General features: G+C 36.1%; 2 protein-coding genes and 1 long non-coding RNA gene across 4 annotated transcripts in view; all 3 read left to right on the top strand.

Moving 5' to 3' along the window:
• Positions 1-13,787: 13,787 nt before the first annotated feature.
• The window catches only part of LOC309499861, a 128,990-nt gene continuing 116,976 nt past the window's right edge, over positions 13,788-25,801 (top strand). Inside the window, exon 1 of the long non-coding RNA XR_014206373.1 lies at positions 13,788-13,986. This is a non-coding gene — a long non-coding RNA (uncharacterized lncRNA). The remainder of the gene's footprint in view (positions 13,987-25,801) is intronic.
• Positions 15,628-17,889, top strand: cux2a (cut-like homeobox 2a). The gene is made up of 2 exons (XM_082171326.1): positions 15,628-15,891; positions 17,536-17,889. The coding sequence occupies exons 1-2, from the start codon at positions 15,638-15,640 to the stop codon at positions 17,744-17,746; spliced, it is 465 nt and encodes a 154-aa protein (XP_082027452.1). The 5' UTR covers positions 15,628-15,637; the 3' UTR covers positions 17,747-17,889.
• Positions 19,865-25,801, top strand: part of LOC309499767 (phosphatidylinositol-3,5-bisphosphate 3-phosphatase MTMR3) — a 31,547-nt gene continuing 25,610 nt past the window's right edge. Inside the window, exons 1-4 of one of the 2 annotated variants that reach the window (XM_082171215.1) lie at positions 19,865-19,927; positions 23,877-23,925; positions 24,009-24,062; positions 24,985-25,101. In XM_082171215.1, the coding sequence (XP_082027341.1) occupies positions 23,923-23,925; positions 24,009-24,062; positions 24,985-25,101 (174 nt within the window). In that variant the 5' untranslated portion in view covers positions 19,865-19,927; positions 23,877-23,922. The remainder of the gene's footprint in view (positions 19,928-23,876; positions 23,926-24,008; positions 24,063-24,984; positions 25,102-25,801) is intronic. The other variant, XM_082171216.1, reaches the window with a different exon arrangement.

Below are 25,801 nucleotides of genomic sequence, written 5' to 3'. Positions count from 1 at the left end.
AAGCATCAAACTGGTAGTTGCGTAGCCTGTCAATGGAGGTACAGAAATCTCTCAGATTTTATTAAAAATATCTTAATTTGTGTTTCGAAGATGAACGAAAGTCTAACGGGTTTAGAACGGGTTAGTAAATGATGACAGAACTTTCATTTTTGGGTGAAACTAACCATTGAAGATTATGTTTGGAATGGAATACTGCATGCAATCATAATAATAAAAACATGAAACAGTATAGAAATACAGTAGAAATATCAATGCTGCTATATAATGATTAACAAAATCCTCATACATTGGAAAAAGTTATTGAAGTATCTTTATATGGCATAAATAGTAAGAGTATATGTTATGAATTCAGCCATATAGATTCAGGGTGAAGTAATACATTAATAAAATCAAGTGCAATGTGAAATGTTGACTATTGGAAGTAATATTTATTGACTTAATAAATCTACACGCAATTCTATATGCTGAAATATTGCAGATGCATCATAATCTACAACCGGTGCCTGAAGTGAAGGTCATCTCTGCTCTAGATTGATTTATTGATTGATTGATTTATTGATTGATTGATCTAGGCTCCGCCCCCTGCCAGCTGAATTGATTGAGCTCTTTGTTTGCAGGTATTGATTGTTTGGATGAATGTGTGTGTGTTGGTCACTGGGTGTGTTTGTCTCTCTCTCCCTCTCTCTCTCTCTCCCTCTCTCCTCTAGTCTCTGATGTGATGTTAGTTTGGAGAAGCTCGTCGTTCACACACATCATGGAAACACATTAAGATCAAGAGAAGCTTTACACACACAGATACGGTATGTGCGTTTCAGTTTTCTCTCAGGTTAGATGTCAGTCGAGCTCGAGTCTGTGTCAGTATAGTGGACACATAACATGGACTTTGCTTTAGAAATGCCGTGTGTGAAGAGTATTTAGTGATATTTTAGATGCTGTATAATGTATATGGTTTTCAGCTTTTCACCTTTTCACCTTTTGTGCAGTTTCTGACATGTTTTAAAGTACAAATCTTGTTATTGTTTGCTTGTCTGTCATGATGATCATGTTCTCCAGCATGATTAGATTTTTTTGCGATGAGCATCTCGAGCTTCAGTGGAAGAAGAAAATGTGTAAAAAAGGTCTGAGTCACATGATCAATCACACATGCATTTGATTAAATGCATATTTTTTTAATACATTTTTTTTGGTCAATTCAGGGATGCGTTATATTTAGAAAAAGGAAAGTTGGAGTCAGAATCTAATCACACCGTCCTCGTTAATTTTTTGTCTTTGAATGTATATTTGACTGAAATCATAGACATTTCCGTCTCATATTTCCACACTGAAGCTGTGGGATGTAAATTTTACTTGTTTTTTCAGTGTCTCGTGAGTTTTGAGCTCATTCTTCATATTTGCTCTTATAAAGACTTTGGTCATTGTCAAATCTGAGGCATATTTACATATTTTAAAGACTTAATGTAAATATACTAAATTACTAAATATGAATGTTAATATTCAAAATATATTACTAAATATAAATATACCAAATATATTGCTAAATATTAATTAAATATACCAAATATATTATACATATTCTAAATATACTACTAAATATAACTAAGTATCCTAAATATATTGCTAAATATAAATATACTAAATATAATTGTAAATAAACTAAATTTAAATTAAATATACCAAATATATGACTAAATATAAATATTCTAAATATACTACTGAATATAAATGTAAGTATCCTAAATATATTGCTAAATATTATAAATGTAAATATACTCAATTTAAATTAAATATACCAAATATATTACTAAATATAAATATTCTAAATATACTACTGAATATATCTTAAATACAACTATACCAAATATATTACTAAATATAAACAAGTATACTTAATATATTACTAAAAAAAATATACTAAATATTAATAAATGTAAATTTAAATATAAATGTACTAAATAGATTATTAATAAAATATACACAATATTACTAAATATAAATATACATTTTCTAAATGTATTACTAAATGTAAATATAAATGTAAATATTCTAAATATATTACTAAATATAAATATGCCAAATATATTACTACATATAAATGTAAATATTCTAAATATATTACTAAATATAAATATGCCAAATATATTACTACATATAAATGTAAATATTCTAAATATATTACTAAATGTAAATATTCCAGATGTATCACTGAATATGAATGTATTTATGTTAAGCGTTAGTTCTTCTGGTCTATTAACGGACTGAAGATGATAATGAAGCCTCTCGCTCATTTTCAGCTCTGATGGTCTGGATATGATGAGGATGATGAAGATGTTTGCCAGTAGAGACATTCGTGACCTTCATCATCTGGAAGAGGAAGTGCAGAGACTTCAGGAAGTCCAGGAGAGATCAGCCAATCACATCGCTCTGCTACAGGAAGTCCAGGAGAGATCAGCCAATCACATCGCTCTGCTAAAGGAAGTCCAGGAGAGATCAGCCAATCACATCGCACTGCTTCAACAGCAGCTGGCCAATAAGACACAGGACATCGAGGTAGAAATCAGCTCATTATGAACAGTGTTGACTTTGAAAACTAATGCATTACAATATTGCGTTACTCCCTTAAGCCTCTGGTGCTCTTCATGTGTCGGTCTAAAATTACCACATTTATTTTTAATTTCAATGAAATTAATGTACTATATTTTAGTTCGATAATGTTTTTATTTCATATTTTTAGTGGATTTTATGGTACTAAATTATATTTACTCTGTATTTATAATCCATTTATTCACTTTTAGGGCATCGACCTGAACATTAAATGTCCAGCTTAAACTGTGGTAAATCTTGAACGCTTTAGAGCGACAGACTGAAGTTTGATCTCTTTTCAAACACGACACTTGGTAGATTATTGAAAAAAGATTAAAAAAGTGAACTTAAAAAAAGTTACAGAATTTTAAGTTTATTGTTATGAAAAATGTGCAAAAATACTATTTACATTTTTTTTATATGAAATATATATTTTCCAAATCATGTTTTACTCTAAAACTGATAAAAATCAAAGCCATAAATCTAAACAAGTTGTGTTCCACATCTGAGGTTGATATCTCCAAAGCTGATCTCTCAGTGAGATGTTGTTCGGCTGCAGTACCAAACGCTTCCACTAGAGGAAACTCTGCAGTACCAAACGCTTCCACTAGAGGAAACTCTGCAGTACCAAACGCTTCCACTAGAGGAAACTCTGCAGTCCCAAACGCTTCCACTAGAGGAAACTCTGCAGTCCCAAACGCTTCCACTAGAGGAAACTCTGCAGTACCAAACGCTTCCACTAGAGGAAACTCTGCAGTCCCAAACGCTCAGTACCAAACGCTTCCACTAGAGGAAACTCTGCAGTCCCAAACGCTTCCACTAGAGGAAACTCTGCAGTACCAAACGCTTCCACTAGAGGAAACTCTGCAGTACCAAACGCTTCCACTAGAGGAAACTCTGCAGTACCAAACGCTTCCACTAGAGGACACTCTGCAGTACCAAACGCTTCCACTAGAGGAAACTCTGCAGTACCAAACGCTTCCACTAGAGGAAACTCTGCAGTCCCAAACGCTTCCACTAGAGGAAACTCTGCAGTCCCAAACGCTTCCACTAGAGGAAACTCTGCAGTACCAAACGCTTCCACTAGAGGAAACTCTGCAGTCCCAAACTCTTCCACTAGAGGAAACTCTGCAGTCCCAAACTCTTCCACTAGAGGAAACTCTGCAGTACCAAACGCTTCCACTAGAGGAAACTCTGCAGTACCAAACGCTTCCACTAGAGGAAACTCGTCTCTCATTCATTTCCAATGCGTCATTTCTGACCGCGAGGAGCTCAAGTGTGACTATTGTTATCAGGACCAATAAACCTGTTCCAGTCATGGCCATGATTATTGTGTGTATTATACAGCAAGAGCCAAAACCTTTACCAAGTTTCGAACAATTCCGATGAAGTAAAAAAAAAAAAAAAGTCAAAAATGACGAAGAGCACCAGAGGGTTAAAAAGTGACTAATTACGTTACTTAGTTACTTTTTAAGAAAAGCAATGCATCACGTTACTTTTGCGTTGCTTTTATTCCACCTGGGCTGGGCTTGTTTTTTTTTATCATAAAAGTTATATTTTTGGGCAAATGTAAAGACCCTTTCAGACCAAAAGTGAAATAATAATCCTCAGGATGAAGGAAATGCAGATCTACAGTAGAGGGCGCCGCTCAAACAAACCTTTTCTGAATAACGGAAGAATAAGATGCAGGAGAAAAAAGTGAAACACTTACTTTACCAATAAAAAATAAAAATAAATCTATAGTCCTTTTTGCTTATGGTTTCACTGAATCACCACAGCAAGTACATTGATCAATAAAGTGAGATTAAATGCATAAAAATTTATGTTTTATTTAACATATTTAGTTATTGGAGGTTTGCATAGTATTCTGATTCTGTATTTCACTGATTTCATTCATTTTGAGGAATATTGAAATTTTTTTTTTGTGCAAGTGAGATGAGGAAATGCTCACATTTAGTCTAGATCTACAATAACCATCATGTTCACACACACACACACACACACACACACACACACACACACACACCTGCACTTCTCAACATGAGGACAGGAGAGCGGTCAGTCAATAAATGGGAAAACAAAGTAACTTGAGTTACTAATTTGAAAAAGTTACTTTGTTGTAAATTTTAAAAGTAATGCGTTACTTTACTAGTTACATGAAAAAGTAATCTGATACTTACTGATACTGTAACTCAAGTTATTTGTAATGAGTTACACAACACTGGTGTGAAGGGTGATTATTAAAGTTACTCGCTCTAACGTGTGTGTGTGTGTGTGTGTGTGTGTGTGTGTGTGTGTGTGTGTGTGTGTGTGTGTGTGTGTGTGTGTGTGTGTGTGTGTGTGTGTGTGTGTGTGTGTGTGTGTGTGTGTGTGTGTGTGTGTGTGTGTGTGTGTGTGTGTGTGTGTGTGTGTGTGTGTGTGTGTGTGTGTGTGGTTCATGTTAGAGACTTCAGGCCAAGTTACAGTCGCAACAGGATTATGAGAAGATCAAAACTGAGCTCAGGTAATGCACTCATATTGTCTCCTCATATAATCATCAATAATGTGTTATTAAAGTGTCTTTCTCATCTCTCTCAGGACTCTACGAGCGCGGACACAGACTGAAGATGATGCGTTCTCCACTCCGTCAGACTCCGCTGAGAATGGTGACTGTTTCATTACATGGATCATCCTTACATGATTGTTTTTATTTAAAAATATTGTTTTCTTATTCTAATTTATTTAAAATAAAATATTTCAGCTTTTAAATTTTTTTTTTATTAAATATTTCAGATTTGTTTGGGATTTTTATTTTTAAATGTTTTCTCTTTATAGAATACAATTTAATTTATTAAAAAATAATTTCACATTTTTAGTCTTTTACTTTGTTTATTTGAGCTATTTTCTTTTCTTTTTTTTTTAAAGAGAATATTTTAGCTTTTTTGTTTTTAATTTTTTAATTATGTATTTTAAATGTTCAAATTAAAAATACTTCAGATTTGTTTTGCAAGTTTTATTTTTATTGTTTTTATTTTTAAATATTTTCTCTAATTTTAATTCAATTAAAAAAAATATTTCTGCTTTCTGGTAAGCATTTTACTTTGTTTTTATTTAAATTATTCATTAAATTAAAATATTAATTTATTATTTTATCAACTATTTTATCTGAATATAAAGTCTCATGTAAAGTCTACATAGTCAAATCTAATGCATAGAAAAACAGATTTAAAAAAACCTTCATTTGCTTTGCAGAAACACAGTAATACCTAAGGTTAATACCTTGGGCATCTTTCATCAATATTTCAGCTTTTTAGTTTTGTGTAAATTTTTTTATCATTTGTATTTAAAATGATTTATTTGAAATAAAATGTTTCTGTTTTATTTTGATTGTTTTTATTTAAAAATATTTATTCATGTACTTAATAATTTATTATTTTCTCAATTCACAAATTGATGTAATGTGGCCTATATTTTAACTGAATATACAGTCGACATAAACTCTAATTCACATAGAAAGAGAAAACGAGATTAAAAAAACCTTCATTTGCGTTACAAAAACATAGTAAAGTGACAGTATATTGTGTTAATACCTGGTGTTTGCTCATCGTCAGATCCTGACATCCCGAGGGAGTTCAAAACCCCAGAGTTTCATCACTTCTGTGGAAAAGAGGAGCCGTCGAGTGAATCCAAACTTCCAGTAGAAAACATGAGATCTTCATCATCATCTTCGTCATCATCAGTGAGCCTCCACATGTGTGTTAAAGAAGAGAGCATGTCTGAGTCTGACGGGCTGCTGTACGAGGATGAGGATGAGGAAGAGGAGTTGGACACGAGTAGACTCACTCGTCGGGTCAGAGAGACTCTTCAGAAGCACAGCATCGGCCAGCGAGTGTTCGGACACTTCGTGCTGGGACTCTCTCAGGGAACCGTGAGTGATATTCTGGCCCGACCCAAACCCTGGAGGACCCTGACCCGGCGAGGACGAGAACCCTTCCTCAGGATGAAGAGGTTTCTGTCGGACCAGACCAGCGTCCAGACCCTCACAGACATCCAGGAGAGGCTGAGAGGTGATGATGATGATGATGATGGTGATGATGATCTCACACTCAACGGGGAAAATATCGTTTTCAAAAAGTATGAAAAATAGGGCAAGCTAAACTAAATAATTTAATACATTTGCTTATATAATAATGTATTATATTTTTATAATATATAATATAATAATAACATCTTTACAAGGTATATAATATATTATAATATTACTATAATAATAACAATATTATCAGGTATAATGATAACAACAACAACAACAGTAATAATAAGTAGTATTATTTATTTCTGCATGGATGATTCTTGAAGAATTCTCTTGCAGAATGATGCAGATTTAAAATAAAATAAAATTATTGTTCATTTTTAAATTTTTCAAATACATTTTTTTTTCAGATTTTTGTATGTTTTTATTTAAATATTTTCTCTAATTTTGATTTATTTAAAATATTTACAGCTTTTTAGTGTTTTATTTTTATCGTTTTTATTGTTAAATTAATCAATTTGCTTATAAGGTAATTTGTTGGTTAGATGTTTAGAAAACTGGTATAATAATAATAATAAAAAATAACTGGTATAATAATAATAATAAAAAATAACTGGTATAATAATAATAAAAAATAACTAGTATTATTTATTTATTTATGGATGGATGAATGATTCTTGAGGAATTCTCTCGCAGAATGATGCAGATTTTATAATGAGCTTCAATGGCTCCAAAAATGTTCAACTTTGTATTTTTCTCAGTAACAAATATCAGAACATCCTTAAAACAAGATTCTTGATTAAAACAAGATACTTGTGAAGCAAAATGACATTAGATATTAATATTAATTAACAGACTTGTTTTCAGAAAGTAAGATGATTGATAAATTAGGCCTATATATTCCTGTTGACAAATAGTTTTTCTTGTTGTAAGCATAAAGCTTAATATATCAAATATTTTAGTTGAAAACCTTAATATCTTATCATCTTTTAATGATCTAAGGTAAATGTATCTCATTGTCGAGGTGTATTTGGAAAACAGGTTATAATCGGTGTTTTTGAACGAATCTCTTGAATGAATGATTCAATGACTCACTTGTTTCATTACTGGATGAATCAGAGTTTTTGAACGAATCTCTTGAATGAATGATTCGATGAATCACTCATGTTTGAACAGTCTCTTGTCTCCACCTACTGGTGTAACGATGTAATGAAACAATCTTTATTTGAAGCAGAAAGTTACTTTCCAAAGCTGATTTACTCTATTGTGATCTCTACTGTTTATATTGAGTTCAGTTTATGATTCCTGACTGTCTCTGTCTCATTCCTGAAGGCATCGTCCCGTGGGTTCGTTCTCCAGAGATGAGCTCAGATCAGGTGATCAGGAACATTCTGGATCAGAACCGTTCCAAGCGTGAGTTCAAGCTCAGCATAAACGCTACTTTAAAACAATGGATTATTCTTTGTAACTTTATATGGCTTATCATACATCAACTTAAATATTACATTTATATATTTTTTTTTTTTTTTTACATATAAATGTTTAAACATTTAATATATATTTAGTGGATTTATGTTATTTTTTTTTTTTTTTATATGTTTTTAATGCATGATTTAATATTAGTAATTAAGTAACTTGTGTGTTTTCTAAAGTCTGTCATGTGTGTGGAAAAGACTTCTTAAACGGTAATTTAAGTCAGTATTTGTCTAATTTGAGCAAATTCGGAGAATAAAAAATTTGAGGTTGTTAATATCAACAAAATCTTAAGATTTTAACAGAGACATTAATACAATTTTATTAAAGGAGATTTTCAAAGAATGATTTTGCCACAATAGCGCCCCCTACCGTCCGCCACCCCAATGCACCATACACCTGTGCTCCACTGATCATGTGATGGTGTGGTGAATCAGGGACAGGTTATGACCATAGACAGTATGGTTATGACCCGGGGTCAGTTATCTCCAAGGAAAGCACAATATGTTACAGTGTCTTTATCAAACTGCAAAATGCTACAATTAAATTAAACGCGTGTGAAGTGCAGACTCACATGATCAGCTCAAGATCCAGTGTTTTCAGAGTGACTCGATCACAATTTTTTTAATTTTAAATCATAAGCGCACTAAAACATACTCAATTATTCTCTCTAGGCCCATTTTGTTGGATCATTTAGAATTTAGGCAATGTTTTAAAATGTAGTCTTCAACTTATAGAAAATAGTTATGTTTCCAATACCTTTCACAGAAAGAAAGAAGCTCAAAGAGTGGTTCAAATAAATCAAACCATGGGACAGTATTTCTTTAAGAGGTTTCGGGGCCTTGGCATTCAACATGGAAGCTTGTTTCCGCCACAGAATAAAACATTTTAAAAGATAATTGCGACTTTTTATCTCACAATTGCGACTTTACATCTCGCAATTCTGACTTTATTTCTCACAATTGCGACTTTATATCTCGCAATTCTGACTTTATAACACATAATTGCGAGTTTATATCTCGCAATTCTGACATCTTTTCTCAGAACTGTGAGATATAAAGTGCAATTCTAAGGAAAAAAAGACGGACTTTTTTAATTTATAATTTTTTTTACCTCAGAATAGTTTATATCTTACAATTCTGACTTTATAACACGCAATTGCGATTTTATATCATGCAATTCTGACTTTATATCTCCCATTTGCGACTTTATTTCTCAGAACTGCGACTTTATTTCTCAGAACTGCGACTTTATTTCTCAGAACTGCGACTTTATTTCTCAGAACTGCGACTTTATTTCTCAGAACTGCGACTTTATTTCTCAGAACTGCGACTTTATATCTTGCATTTGCGACTTTATTTCTCAGAACTGCGACTTTATTTCTCAGAACTGCGACTTTATTTCTCAGAATTGCGACTTTATTTCTCAGAACTGCGACTTTATTTCTCAGAATTGCGACTTTATTTCTCAGAACTGCGACTTTATTTCTCAGAACTGCGACTTTATTTCTCAGAATTGCGACTTTATTTCTCAGAACTGCGACTTTATTTCTCAGAACTGCGACTTTATTTCTCAGAACTGCGACTTTATATCTTGCATTTGCGACTTTATTTCTCAGAACTGCGACTTTATTTCTCAGAACTGCGACTTTATTTCTCAGAATTGCGACTTTATTTCTCAGAACTGCGACTTTATTTCTCAGAATTGCGACTTTATTTCTCAGAACTGCGACTTTATTTCTCAGAACTGCGACTTTATTTCTCAGAATTGCGACTTTATTTCTCAGAACTGCGACTTTATTTCTCAGAACTGCGACTTTATATCTCAGAACTGCGACTTTATATCTTGCATTTGCGACTTTATTTCTCAGAACTGCGACTTTATTTCTCAGAACTGCGACTTTATTTCTCAGAACTGCGACTTTATTTCTCAGAACTGCGACTTTATTTCTCAGAACTGCGACTTTATTTCTCAGAACTGCGACTTTATATCTTGCATTTGCGACTTTATTTCTCAGAACTGCAACTTTATTTCTCAGAACTGCGACTTTATTTCTCAGAATTGCGACTTTATTTCTCAGAACTGCGACTTTATTTCTCAGAATTGCGACTTTATTTCTCAGAACTGCGACTTTATTTCTCAGAACTGCGACTTTATTTCTCAGAATTGCGACTTTATTTCTCAGAACTGCGACTATTTCTCAGAACTGCGACTTTATATCTCAGAACTGCGACTTTATATCTTGCATTTGCGACTTTATTTCTCAGAACTGCGACTTTATTTCTCAGAACTGCGACTTTATTTCTCAGAATTACGACTTTATTTCTCAGAATTGCGACTTTATTTCTCAGAATTGCGACTTTATTTCTCAGAACTGCGACTTTATTTCTCAGAACTGCGACTTTATTTCTCAGAATTGCGACTTTATTTCTCAGAATTGCGACTTTATTTCTCAGAATTGCGACTTTATTTCTCAGAACTGCGACTTTATTTCTCAGAACTGCGACTTTATTTCTCAGAACTGCGACTTTATTTCTCAGAACTGCGACTTTATATCTTGCATTTGCGACTTTATTTCTCAGAACTGCAACTTTATTTCTCAGAACTGCGACTTTATTTCTCAGAATTGCGACTTTATTTCTCAGAATTGCGACTTTATTTCTCAGAACTGCGACTTTATTTCTCAGAACTGCGACTTTATTTCTCAGAATTGCGACTATTTCTCAGAACTGCGACTTTATTTCTCAGAACTGCGACTTTATTTCTCAGAACTGCGACTTTATTTCTCAGAACTGCGACTTTATTTCTCAGAACTGCGACTTTATTTCTCAGAACTGCGACTTTATATCTTGCATTTGCGACTTTATTTCTCAGAACTGCAACTTTATTTCTCAGAACTGCGACTTTATTTCTCAGAATTGCGACTTTATTTCTCAGAACTGCGACTTTATTTCTCAGAATTGCGACTTTATTTCTCAGAACTGCGACTTTATTTCTCAGAACTGCGACTTTATTTCTCAGAATTGCGACTTTATTTCTCAGAACTGCGACTATTTCTCAGAACTGCGACTTTATATCTCAGAACTGCGACTTTATATCTTGCATTTGCGACTTTATTTCTCAGAACTGCGACTTTATTTCTCAGAACTGCGACTTTATTTCTCAGAATTACGACTTTATTTCTCAGAACTGCGACTTTATTTCTCAGAATTGCGACTTTATTTCTCAGAATTGCGACTTTATTTCTCAGAATTGCGACTTTATTTCTCAGAACTGCGACTTTATTTCTCAGAACTGCGACTTTATTTCTCAGAACTGCGACTTTATTTCTCAGAACTGCGACTTTATTTCTCAGAATTGCGACTTTATTTCTCAGAATTGCGACTTTATTTCTCAGAATTGCGACTTTATATCTCAGAACTGCGACTTTATATCTTGCATTTGCGACTTTATTTCTCAGAACTGCGACTTTATTTCTCAGAACTGCGACTTTATTTCTCAGAACTGCGACTTTATTTCTCAGAATTGCGACTTTATTTCTCAGAATTGCGACTTTATTTCTCACAATTCTGACTTCATATCTTGCATTTGTGAGAAAAAAAGTTTCTTTATTTCGCAATTATTTATTTATTTGTTTTTCAGTGGCGGAAACAAGCTTCCATACCCCGTGGCTCAAAAGGGACGCAACAAAAATAGGGACACACTAGAAAGCCAAAATCGAATGCAAAATTTATTAACAAAATAGAACTATATATATATTAAAAAAAACCTTGTAGAAAGTAACAGTGAACAAATTTAAAAATCTGTTTTGTAATATTCAGTTCCTGTGAAAAATTGTGAAATACTGTTTCAGTAGGTGAAGTTACACAACAATATGCTAATTACACAACAATAATATTTGAATGTAATATTCAGTTCCTGTGAAAACCTGTTCCAGTTAATGTAGTATACACCGGTGATGTGCAATATCCAGTACAGTAAACTCCACCCGCTGGAACCGTACAGTAACTGAATATTACACACATCACCTGTTCAGTACCCAAGTGTTGACAGGTATAGTGTGTGTTCATGGTGTTTCAGTGATGGATGTGGACGGCAGGTGTCAGCGTGGATCAGAGGACGTCATCAGAGACATCCTTCATCAGGCCAAACACGAGATGCACGTGACGAGCGAGATGCCGGAAGAGGTGCATTGTGGGACACGGGATCCCAGTGTTCAGTCGCCTGCTGATTTTGTCCAAAGCATCATCCGAAAGGTCAAATGTGAGATGGATGAAGACACTCACCCTTCAGCTTCTCCAGCTCCTCTGTCCATCATCACACACTCGTTCCCGACGGACCCGGAGCCGAGGACACAGGAGTGTGTCCAGCAGGTGTGTTTCCAACAGGAGTGTGTCCAACAGGTGTGTGTGGGAAGCTGTGAGGATGAGATCCTTGAGTCTCTGGATCTGGACACTGTCAGCATCACACAGAGAGTCAAAGAAGCGCTCGTGGTCAACAACATCGGTGAGACGTCAATAATTGTATCCCTTAAAACTCATCTTTGATCTCCAAAATGACATATTTAAATGTTTTTTCCTTGATAAAAAAATCTTCATGCCTTAAAATATCTTGAATGTAACTTGACACCCTCGCCTCATTTAGTATGCGCGGTTCTATGAATATGCAAATGAGCCCCGCCTCCACTCACTCAGCTCAGAGATCCACTGGTTGACGATCACACGTTGATCTGATTGGTTACAAGGTAGTTTGTGACGTCAGAAACACCAGCGATTTCAAAGCGTGTGTTTGAGACTGTCTTTGGTTCACTGCAGTTTTAAGGAGGAAATACTCAGCAATGCTGTCGACTTATGAACTTACACATGCTTTGTCTTAAAGCATATTAAAAACATTAAAAACTTGAAGAGGACTTTAAGGGAATGTTCTCTGAACGTTCTGAAACAAGTTACATTTAAAAAACAGAACGTTCGCTGAGAAACCCGAGTCAGATCTGCAGACCAGGTCTTGTTATTGTTTACTGAAACTATTAAAAATTGTGTTCGGTTAATAAAATGCATAATATTAAATGAAAAACAAATTAAAATTGTAGTGTAAAAAGTGTTATTTTGGTATCATTGAAATACTATTATAGTTTTTATTAATATGTTGAAACAGTTTTTATTTTTTATAATTTAAAAAAAATTAATTATATATATATTTCTATATATGCCTATATTTTTTTAATTCATTTTTATTTCAGTTTTAGTTACTAAAGTACATAAAATCTTGCCTTTTTGCGAGAAATTATATATATATATGTGTGTGTGTGTGTGTGTGTGCTTTACTACTTTGATCTCAAGACCCAGTCACTTCAAAAACAGAAACTGCAAAACTGTAATTTACGGGAAATAAAGGCAATTCCAAGTGAAATTGTGCACTAAATATGTGTGTAAGATTATAATATGCTTTCTCTTAATGGATAAAATATTATATTTTTTGAAGAAATTCAGAAAAAAAATCATTATTGGACAATGTAGCAAAACTTGTACAGTTACAATCTGATTTTTTAATATATGTATACTTATATTTGCGAGTGCCTTGGCTGATGGTGTTGTTGGTCTGGCAGGTCAGCGTGTGTTTGGTGAAGAGGTTCTGGGTTTGACTCAAAGCTCGGTGTCGGAGCTGCTGTCTCGCCCCAAACCCTGGACTAAACTCAGTCTGAAAGGAAAGGAGAACTTCATTCGGATGCACCGGTGGCTCCAGGATCCGCACAATGTCCAGAGACTGACCAAGACTGACCAGAGAGGTAAACATTAGAGATGCACGATATACCGCCCACCATATATTGGTATCAGCCAATATCGGTTCATTTTTAATGTTATCGTTATCGGCCCGATAAGGACGTTTTTCCGATATATTAAAGCTGATAAATAATGTATTATGTCCTTCAGCTGAGACACTTCAGATGCGACTGTTCAACATGATGGGTTTGAATTGCTTGAAATATGATTGAAATCACTTCAAAAAAGGAAAATACAGTTCAGCACAACATGTGCAGCGCAAGTCTGTCATATCGGCTACATAACATTATCATGAGAACATTTTTATAATTGTGTGTTTGGGACATGGATTTTACTGGTGAGACTTTTGTTTTTGAAATCAGGCTCTCAAAACTATATAAAATTTGGATTTAGATTTATCGGCCGATATATCGGTTATCGGCTTTCAAATATAAAGAATGATCGATTATCGGTATCGGCCGACATTTTTATATCGGTGCATCTCTAGTAAATATATGTTTGGTAGAAGGATATTATACAATGCATATCTACAACAATGTTTATGTGAACATTTTCATTTCATTCTTCTTGTTTGTGCTCACGCATACAGATGAGGTCATTAAAATTACACTGTTATGATAGTTTGATTATAAAGTATATTTGAGACTATAGAATATATAGTGGGTATTCTATAATTGCACATTTGCTGTTATTATTTTTTATTATTTGTTACTCGTTGTCATGGATCGCAAGATACTTCAGACCATAACAATATGATATTTTCTGTAAAAAGTGTCTTTTATAGCTGAAAATCATGATTTATTGTTGTCCGAATTAGTGTATTTTTCCCCATCATGTATCATTGCGTAATCAAAATATTTTTTTTACTTAACTTTTGTTAATATTTCATTAATTAAATTTTTTTTTTTTTTATAAAAGCCCTAAATAGTAATTTTCCTAATTCTACAACATTAAATTGTTTAAAAATAACTTTTATCTTATAAAAATGTGTCCATAAATCTTGGATTTCAGATGCATCGGCCAATATATCGGCCTTCAAGAATTATCGGTATCGGCCAATATATCGGTTATCGGCCTACAAGAATTATCGGTATCGGCCAATATATCGGTTATCGGCTTTCAAGAATTATCGGTATCGGCCAATATATCAGTTATCGGCCTTCAAGAATTATCGGTATCGGCCAATATATCGGTAATCGGCCTACAAGAATTATCGGTATCGGCCAATATATCAGTTATCGGCCTTCAAGAATTATCGGTATCGGCCAATATATCAGTTATCGGCCTTCAAGAATTATCGGTATCGGCCAATATATCGGTTATCGGCCTACAAGAATTATCGGTATCGACCAATATATCGGTTATCGGCTTTCAAGAATTATCGGTATCGGCCAATATGTCGGTTATCGGCTTACAAGAATTAGCGGTATCGGCCAATATATCAGTTATCGGCCTTCAAGAATTATCGGTATCGGCCAATATATCGGTTATCAGACTTCAAGAATTATCCGTATCGGCCAATATATCGGTTATCAGCCTTCAAAACTTATCGGTATCGGCCAATATATCAGCTATCGGCCTTCAAGAAGTATCCGTATCGGCCAATATATCGGTTTTCAGCCTTCAAGAATTATCGGTATCGGTCAAAATTTTGACATCGGTGCATGCCTAGTAAACACATGTTTGGTGGAAGGGATATTATTCAGTGCATATCTACAGCAACATGTGCATGTGAACGCTTTAATCCCGTTCTTCATCTGAATGGATCTCACTCATAAGTGTTTGCTTTTAAATGTGTGCAGCTCGCCTCAAACGTGATTCCCAGCGGCCGTCCGACGCACCAGGACACGGGTTCTGTCTCTCTGCTGGTTCCGGAGCGTTCGAGGCGATTAAAAGGCCTCGTGTGGTTCTGAGCGCTCATGAGAAGGACTCGCTGCGAGCGGCCTATCAGCTGGAGCCGTACCCGTCTCAGTACACCATCGAGAGACTGGCGTTACAGCTAGCTCTGCAAACTAGCACTGTCAGTAACTGGTTCTACAACTACAGGTAGGTCACCAGTGTTGTGTGGAACTCATTTACCCCTTTTCCACCAACAAGAACCAGGTGCTGGTTCGGAGCTAGAGCTAGTGCCGGTTCGGAGTTGGTTCGACTGACGAGCCTCCAAAGAACCTGTTTGCTTTTCCACAGGCTAAAAGAGCCAGCGCAGAGCCAGGTCTTACGTCACAGCTACGTCTCATCTTTCCCAGCAACGTTAGCGCGGCGGCGCCAAACACAAACACATCATCAACAATGGCGGACGTTGCTTTGCTATTGATGTTCATGGTTTTGCGGACCTACATCGGCATCCAAACACGGCGGATCCAACGTGTTCGCGCGGCTCGCCATTATTTGTACAGACGGAGATTTCTGCAAAACCGGTTTCGTCCGCGAAGCCCCGTCTAACTTACTCTGGATTTCTGAAGAGGACCAAAGTGCAAGAAAGCAGCTTGTTTCGTCGTCTGACCACTGCTGTTTTTGTTTAATCGCGTCCATCGTGTTTAGCTGCTGTTAGCTCGACTAGCTGCTATTTGAAAATGGTGGTCACAAGTTTCTCTTCAGTCTTGTTGGCCACGGTAACCCCGCCCCCAGCCTCTGACGCAAGCGGTTCTTTCTTGGCTCCGTTCTAGACCATGCAATGATTTGGTGCTACTTAAGAACCAGTTTTACTGGTTCGGAGCTGGTGCTTTGGCGGTGGAAAAACAAAGAACCGATTTGAAACTAGGCTCTGGCTCCGAACCAGCACCAGCTCTGCCTTGGTGGAAAAGGGGTAATTACAAGTAACTTGAGCTACGTAATCAGATTACTTTTTCAAGTAACTTGTAAAGTAACGCATTACTTTTTCAATTTACAACAAAATATCTAAGTTACTTTTTCAAATAAGTAACGCTAGTTACTTTTTCACATTTATTGACTGACAGCTCCATGTTGAGAGAAATAAAGTGAGGAGGTGTTGTGTGTGTGTGTGTGTGTGTGTGTGTGTGTGTGAACATGATGGTTATTGTAGTTCTAGACTAAACATGCATTAACTCGTCTTGCTCGAAAACATTCAGTATTCCTCAAAATGAATAAAAACTGTAAAATGCAATCTCAGAACGCATTACTTTTCATAAAAAGTAATGAAATAACGCAATTAGTTACTTTTTTGCGGAGTAACGCAATATTGTAATGCATTACTTTTAAAAGTAACTTTCCCCAACACTGGTAACAGCTTCAGCTCTGGAAATAAAACCGTTCAATCTTGTTCCCAAATGGAGACTCAAGTAAAAAATAAATATGATACAAGAGGCTTTATGTAGAACTGAGAAACTCTTGTTATTAGCGACACCGGTGGCCGTTAAGTGAACTGCAGGAGCAGTTTTTCGTTCTTCGTTCTTTTTTGTTCTTCGATTAGGAGTAAAAATAAAAGTTGGAAATATGTTTAGCAGCGATTTTACTATTAACGAACATCCCGACGCCATATAAAAATGTGGATTTACATTTATCGGCCAATATATCGGTTATCGGCTTTCAAATATAAAGAATTATCGGTTATCGGTATCGGACAAAATGGCAAAATGAAACTTTGCCTTTTTAAACCTGCATGAAATTTTTATCTACAAAGTCAAAGAACTAAATGTAATACACTATCCTGTGCCTTTTCTCTGTTCACAGGTCTAGAATTAGGCGAGATGGTTTAACCGAACCAGTACAAACCAGAGCAGTTCAAAGTCCAGCCAGTTCAAGTCCGGTTTCAAGCGGTTTAGTCTCAATCAAACAAGAAGCCTGTGATCCTGAGATGGAGGAGGACACACACCGACACACGTGTGTTTCTGTCGCCGTACAGTCCGTCACTAAAGCTGAAGATCTGAACAAGCTCGTATAATGAAGGTCTGACCTGTCGAACGATGAAGAATCATCTCAGGAACAAAACTAGATCTTCTTCAACTTTGATTTCTAAATGTGACCCATCTCTGATCTGCCAATTTGTGATTTCAGTATGTTTGCAGAAAAAGTGAATCCTATTTTCTTTTTTATGGCTGAATAATTGTTTGTTTGATAAATACTCAGTTCACTTTGACGGTTTGGAGACTAAATGGTAAAGAATGCGAAAGTGAATAAAAGTCCCCTTTGGTGACTGAAATAATCTGATTCTTATTTTTACTTTCATCTGTATTTGTTTTGTTCCAGTTGTGATGCTGATAAAAGCCTTTAAATTAATAAATGTAAATATTTATATGATAAACAATGTCTTTTTATTCAAAGAATTTCCAATAGTGAATTGCAATCAAGACCATAAATGTTGGGATTTCGGCACAATACTATTTAAAAAATCAGCACAATGCTATTTTATTTTTTATGATGCACCTTTTTAAGCCAATGAGATGAGTCCAAAATACAGAATAAAAGTAATTTATGAATTTCTGTAATTTGCATTTAATAAATAATAAATAAATGTATTATTTTTAAATAACTGAATAAATCTTTTTTTATAATTATTTCAAATGTATTTCAATTTATTTCAATTTAAAGACATCCTAACTCGGATACACTATTGTATTTTGCATATTTAAATGTAAAATAATAATAATAATATTTTAATACATTTAATAAATTAATACATATGTATTTTTTATTAGCAGTTGCTATTAATATGAACAAATACTTACATTTAAATAAATAAATGAAATGTAAATCATATCCGCATGACGTTGTGATTGCGTCACGACGTCGTGGCGTCACGTGATTTGCAGCTCAGCTGAGAGGAGAACGTCATGGCGGTGTAGAGCGAATTACACTCAATGTTTACATTCTGTTTATCGTCTCTTTCCTGGTTTTTCTCCGGTTTCACCGCAACAACGCTCATCTTCTGCGACTAACTCGGAGAACAGGTGAGTTTGTGGCGATTGCTGCGGCTTTATTGACCGGTTTCGGTGCCGGGATGACGGTTCCGCCCTCCACAAAAACAACAACAAACATAAACTACAACAACACACTCTCTCCTCGCGATCTAACGACAGACATGTGTGTTTAACACCGAGTAACATGCGCACAGGAGCCGTTTAATCAGTTGCACTGGTCGAGCTGTCAGTTTAGGCCAGTTTAATGATTGTCAAACTAGCTAAACCTAGCATTTCTAGGGCACCTATCTAGACTGTACACTTGGTAAACTACAGTTTTAGGCATCATCAGAGTCTTAGTTGACTTCTCACTGCTGTCTAGACTAGGGTTGATCTGTACTGGAATCAACAGCTGACATGTATACTGTTGCAAAACATCATAAATAAGTGTAGGAATATGCTTTTATTATCTGACCTGCCTTTGCAAATTGATTATATGATTTGTTATGTGAGATCAGACACTCCTGCAATAGTGTCAGTCTCACTAAACCACTTCTGCAGGGTTGAAAAGCATGATATCATATCTGTCATAATGGCTTACAGATATAACAGCATAACAAGCCTTTATGTTTGCATAAGCTTTCTCTGATTGGTGTTCATTACCTTTCTCTCAGTGAGTCTGAACTGTAGCGCTGCCCTTCAAAACCGGTTTGCTTCTTAATCCACCCTCCTGTTTATTATTGGTCGACTATGAATTTTGACCAGGTTATATAAGGTCACATTGCAAGTCTGACACTCATTAATAAGCCGTTATCTTTATTTATTTAATCTATTATATTGTATTTGAGAATAGTGGATGTTTTGAAGCTTCCCCCATTACTGTGGCCAAGTTCAGATCAGTATCTGTGCACTTTATTCTGCTTCCCTTTCCTTTGCTTTTTTCTCAGATAGTGTGTGAGAGAGTGTGTGAGAGAGTGTGCAATGCCTTGAGAAGAAACCATAGTTTGCTACAATAAAACACGATCCGATTATTATGTTGCATCGTGTAAATATGTTGCATTATATATAGATCATAGTGTAATTTGCATTTGACAATTTTGTGTAAATATGTGTTATGATCTCTTGCAGCCTTTCTTTCTCTCTCTCTCTCTTTCTTTCTTTGAGCGTCTGCTCCACACGCAGAGATCCAGAACCAGATCCAGATCCAGATCCAGAACCAGATCCAGGTCTGTAGACCTTCACTGTAACGTCACGTGTCAGAAGTGCATTGCTTGGAATGTGTGCATGTTAGTGCATGTTAGTATAGAGGAAGAGTTGCGGATGAGTTAAAGGAGTATTTCACTTCAGAATTTACATTTCCTGATAATTTACTCTCCCAACGTCATCCAAGATAAAAAATTATGTTTTTTGAGGAAAACATTCCTCATTTTCTCCATATAATGGACTTCAATGGGGTCCAACGGGTTGAAGGTCCAGATGTGAGTTTCAGTGCAGCTTCAAAGTCTCGACACGATCCAGTCGAGGAATAAGAGTCTCATCTAGACAAACCAGCCGACAGTTTATAACAAATAATAACATTTATATACAGTACAGGCCAAAAGTTTGGACACATTACTATTTTAAATATTTTTGAAAGAAGTTTCTTCTGCTCATCAAGCCTGCATTTATTTGATCAAAAATATAGAAAAAAAATGTAATATTGTGATATATTATTACAATTTAAAATAATTGGTTTTCAATTCATTATACTTTAAATTATCATTTATTTCTGTGATGCAAAGCTGAATTTTCAGGATCATTACTCCAGTCTATCACATGATCCTTTAGAAATCATTCTAATATTCTGATTTATTATGAGTGTTGGACACAGTTCTGCTGCCTAATATATTTGATGAATAAAAGGTTAAAAAGAACTGCATTTATTCAAAATAAAAAAATATTTTCTAATAATATAAATCTTCTTTACTATCACTTTTTATCAATGTAACACATCCTTGCTGAATAAAAGTATTGATTTATTTCAAAAAAAGAAAGAAAAAAAATTACTGACCCCAAATGACTGACCAGTAGTGGATATTGCTGTTACAGAAGATTTCTATTTTTAAAACATTTGCTTAAAAAAAAAAGAAAAAAAAAAAAAAAAAGTATTCATCAAAGTATCCTAAAAAAGTATCACAGGTTATGAAAAAATATTAAGCAGCAGAACTGTTTCCAACTTTGATAATGAATCATCACATTAAAAATAGTAATGTCTCCAAACTTTTGGCCTGTACTGTACTTTTTAACTAACTAATGCTTTCATTCAGTGTTATGAAAATCCTTTTCTGAAGATTAGAAATATTGCCGTTATTAAAGCCTCCTCAGGAGTTGTAAAGATCAGATCGGCGAGACCTTACATGACTCTCTTTATTACCTGAGGCCAGTAAAATCATTCATAAATCCTGAGAGCTGCAGGATTCTGGAGAAACTGAGATCTTTTGTACAGTGATTTCACAATTTGCTCAATGATTCTGTACAGACAACTAAACAAAAGAACATGATTTGCTAGAGGTTCTGTCAAAATGTTAATTGCTGCAGAAATATTTAACTAATTTGAATTAATTATTTTAAAATAATCAGATTGAATGAGTGAGTAATTCAATGACTCAAATCTCAACTTCTCAACTTTGAACAAATCTCTTGAATTAATAATTCATTATCTTTATTTAAATATAAAAGCTGATTTACTCTATTTTGATCTCTACTGTAGACATCAGTGTTTATATCCCAACTATAAACTTTTATCCCAGTTCTTCTGTGATAATATGAATTATTGTAAGACAGAAATAATAAAACTGTGTCATCGTGACATTATTTTCATGACAATTAAATTGGCATTACTTTAATCTAAAAACATTTTGATTACTATAATGCATAATGCAAACAATAACATATTTAAAACAAATATTTTATATATCATGATAGTATTTGTGTTTATGCTGATTTAAATAAAACATAATTGTATACAGTAATGAGAATTTACGGGTGAATTTGCCTTAAATAATCTTTAATAGCCTTAATTTTATTTATGTAAAATATAATTTCTTGTTGTTTGTTTTCTCTTGTTTGTGAGGGTAATATTTACACAAGTGTGTCTATAGGGTAAATCCATACGATCTATAGGTTCAGTCTCATCGAATGCGGTCCCTGTATTGATCCGCTTTAAAACCGTCAGCATGATTCAGCAACAGCTGAACGGCTCATTGATTATGAAATGTTTAATTGATTATGTGGTTGTTTGTGAAGGGGAGGGAGAGGGATATCTTTAGGGATGGCCCTTTTTTAATTGCATCCATTACTGTGCTTATATATATATATATATATATATATATATATATATATATATATATATATATATATATATATATATATATATATATATATAACAGTCCTGGGGCCGGTTTCACAAAGATAGACTTTGACTATGGCTTAGATATAGTAGATAGTCAGACTTCAGATAGACATCTAAATCAGATCGTTGCACAAAGCACTTAAGACTCTGACTATCTTAAGTAGGACTACACTGCAATGCATTCTGGGTAAAATAAGACACTTTTCAAAACAAAAAACATGGCGGATCGAGTAAGCGCGTTCACCCGCTCAGTGCAGCGGAAGATATGTGTTTGTTGGAGGAGTATAACAGTTACAAGGACATTTTACTTGGGAAATTTAGCTGAGAATGTAGTAACAAGAAGAAATGTTTAAATTATGAGCCATTTTCCCTTTTCTTTTGGCTGTTTGTAATGTAGCTGATTGTTACTGCTGGTTGCCAAGGTAACAGAGTCTTAGACCTAAGTTAGCCTGGGGGTAAGGTGTCTGGGGGTAAGTTAGCCTGGGGGTAAGTTAGACTGGGGGTAAGGGGTCTGGGGGTAAGTTAGCCTGGGGTAAGGGGTCTGGGGGTAAGTTAGCCTGGGGTAAGGGGTCTGGGGGTAAGTTGGTCTGGGGGTAAGGTGTCTGGGGGTAAGTTAGCCTGGGGGTAAGTTAGCCTGGGGGTAAGGTGTCTGGGGGTAAGTTAGCCTGGGGGTAAGTTAGTCTGGGGGTAAGTTAGTCTGGGGGTAAGTTAGCCTGGGGGTAAGGTGTCTGGGGGTAAGTTAGCCTGGGGGTAAGTTAGCCTGGGGGTAAGGTGTCTGGGGGTAAGTTAGCCTGGGGGTAAGTTATTCTGCGGGTAAGTTAGCCTGGGGGTTAGGTGTCTGGGGGTAAGTTAGCCTGGGGGTAAGTTATTCTGCGGGTAAGTTAGCCTGGGGGTAAGGTGTCTGGGGGTAAGTTAGCCTGGGGGTAAGTTAGCCTGGGGGTAAGTTAGCCTGGGGGTAAGGTGTCTGGGGGTAAGTTAGCCTGGGGGTAAGTTAGCCTGGGGGTAAGTTAGCCTGGGGGTAAGGTGTCTGGGGGTAAGTTAGCCTGGGGGTTAGGTGTCTGGGGGGTAAGTTAGCCTGGGGGTAAGGGGTCTGGGGGTAAGTTAGCCTGGAGGTAAGGTGTCTTAGACCTAAGTTAGCCTGGGGGTAAGTTAGCCTGGGGGAAGGTGTCTGGGGGTAAGTTAGCCTGGGGGTAAGGTCTCTGGGGGTAAGTTAGCCTGGGGGTAAGGTCTCTGGGGGTAAGTTAGCCTGGGGGAAGGTGTCTGGGGGTAAGTTAGCCTGGGGGTTAGGTGTCTGGGGGTAAGTTAGCCTGGGGGAAGGTGTCTGGGGGTAAGTTAGCCTGGGGGTTAGGTGTCTGGGGGTTAGGTGTCTGGGGGTAAGTTAGCCTGGGGGTAAGTTAGCCTGGGGGAAGGTGTCTGGGGGTAAGTTAGCCTGGGGGTTAGGTGTCTGGGGGTAAGTTAGCCTGGGGGAAGGTGTCTGGGGGTAAGTTAGCCTGGGGGTTAGGTGTCTGGGGGTAAGTTAGCCTGGGGGTTAGGTGTCTGGGGGTAAGTTAGCCTGGGGGTAAGGTTTCTAATGTTTTTGGTCTAAATTAAGTCAGTCTTTATTTTTGTGAAACAGTCTAACTTGCATTAGCCTAGTCTATGAGCACATTTTAGACTTGTCTAACACTATAGACCGGTCTAAAATAGCTTTGTGAAACCGACCCCTGTGCTCTTATTGACAGCTGAAATGAGAAGGATTTAATAAATGCAAATGCATAACATGCAGATGATCTGCCGTCTCTCAGGTCGTCTGTGGCCTGCGGATCCGCTCTACCCAGCTGTCCCGGGGCCATGGTGAGACCTCTAACCCTCATGTACATCTCTCAGATCACTGATCGCTGATGACTCTGATTAAATGCGATGCTTGTGTTGTGAAGGTTGAGGAGGGGCTGCAGAGTCCGGAGGCCCACGAGAGCCCGGAGGACCAGCAGGTATCATCACAGCGCTTCAGGAAGAACTCGATCTGTCCTACTTCTCTCGTGTAGTTCTGAGAGTCACACAATGTTTTAATTGTTCACTTGAGCTCTTCTTTGAGAAGTTCACATGCAGAAAACGAGGAAGGAGTCGCAGAATCCACTAGAGCTGTGCAACAAATAATCACACATCCAAAATAAAAGTTTGTGTTTACGTAATATGTGTGTGTGTACTGTGTATAATTATTTATATAAATACACACACATGCATGTATATATTTAAGAAAAATGTATTTATACATAAAATATTTATATATAAATATATATACATTCAAATATTTCTTAAATGTATACATGCATGTGTGTGTATTTTTATATATGTGTATATATATATATATTTATATATACAAAATAATTATACACAGTACACACACATATATTATGTAAACACAAACTTTTATTTTGGAGGCGATTAATCGTTGTACAATCTGCGAATATTAATGTGCAAAAAGGCTGCTATCGAAATATGAAGTCTGCATAATGTTCGGTTTGACATTATGACGGAAATATATCACTGTTGTACAGTAGAATGTTCGTCTAGTAATATATTAATAATACACAATGATTTTTTTAAATATCACACAATATCCAAATTTGTTTTAATTTAAACATTAAGCCTCTATTGTGCAGCAGTTTGTTTGGCAAATAAATGATTACAGATTACATTTTAAAAGACTCATTAATCTTGTTGTTAATAAGTTTTATGCATTCATTTGATTACCACCTTTTTTGATAATGAATTTGTATTACAAGCATATATATATTTATATATTTATATGCAGTGTGTATATGCATATATATATTTATATGATTGTACATGCGTATATATATTTATATACAGTATATATTAGGGCCCTAGTAATGGTGTGTGTAATGGCAGGTGGTGTTCCCGCTGCTGCACGGCGAGTGTGTGGAACATGTCGGGAGGGCAGAGGAATCTGTCATTGCCTTAACCAGCTACCGCCTTCACATCAAGCTCCAGGAGAACGCCATCAGTGTACGTGTTTCTCTCATACACAACAACACCTGAACATCTGTGCTGAGATCTGACTCTAGTGATGTGCAGAAGATACGTGTGTGAACAACAATATCTCAATCAGAAGAACCTTGAATCTCAATCTCAATCCTCCCACATCATGAGTGGACACGCCCCCTACTGGCGATTGGCTCACTCTCTCTCCTCCCCCATAATGACTGGACACGCCCCCTACTGCTGATTGACTCAATAGGCTTGTTCGACTTGAACCGGTGCTGCACAGACCGATCAGTGAATGACATCAAAGTACCGCGAGAGCGAATAGAAAGTAGACGGCTCCTTATGCTTTTGAATGGCTCTCACAGTACTTTGATGTCATAAACTGATCGGTCTGTGCAGCACCAGTTCAAGTCGAACAAGCCTATTTTTTCCTGCCCATCATGAGTGGACACGCCCCCTACTGCTGATTGGCTTACTCTCTCTCCTCTCCCATCATGAGTGGACACGCCCCCTACTGCTGATTGGCTCACTCTCTCCTCCCCCATCATGAGTAGACACGCTCCCCTACTGCTGATTGGCTCACTCTCTCCTCCCCCATCATGAGTGGACACGCCCCCTACTGCTGATTGGCTACAAGAGTGTTGTGCTGCTCGGTCAGATCCACTGTCAACAGCGCTTCACAGAAATCGCTCACTGCACCTTTAACGAAAATTTAAGAATT

The sequence above is a fragment of the Leuciscus leuciscus genome (genome assembly GCF_965113295.1).
Source record: "Leuciscus leuciscus genome assembly, chromosome: 5".
NCBI classification, from domain to species: Eukaryota; Metazoa; Chordata; class Actinopteri; order Cypriniformes; family Leuciscidae; genus Leuciscus; species Leuciscus leuciscus.
Note: the sequence above shows the minus strand (reverse complement) of the source record. Positions and strands in the feature narration are given on the sequence as shown.

Bases quoted from the DNA above. Each gene is read 5' to 3' on its own strand.
- cux2a (XM_082171326.1), top strand. From the start codon at position 15,638: ATGTGTGCAGCTCGCCTCAAACGTGATTCCCAGCGGCCGTCCGACGCA. The intron at 15,892-17,535 runs GTAGGTCACCAG...CTCTGTTCACAG, and splicing joins AACTGGTTCTACAACTACAG to GTCTAGAATTAGGCGAGATG.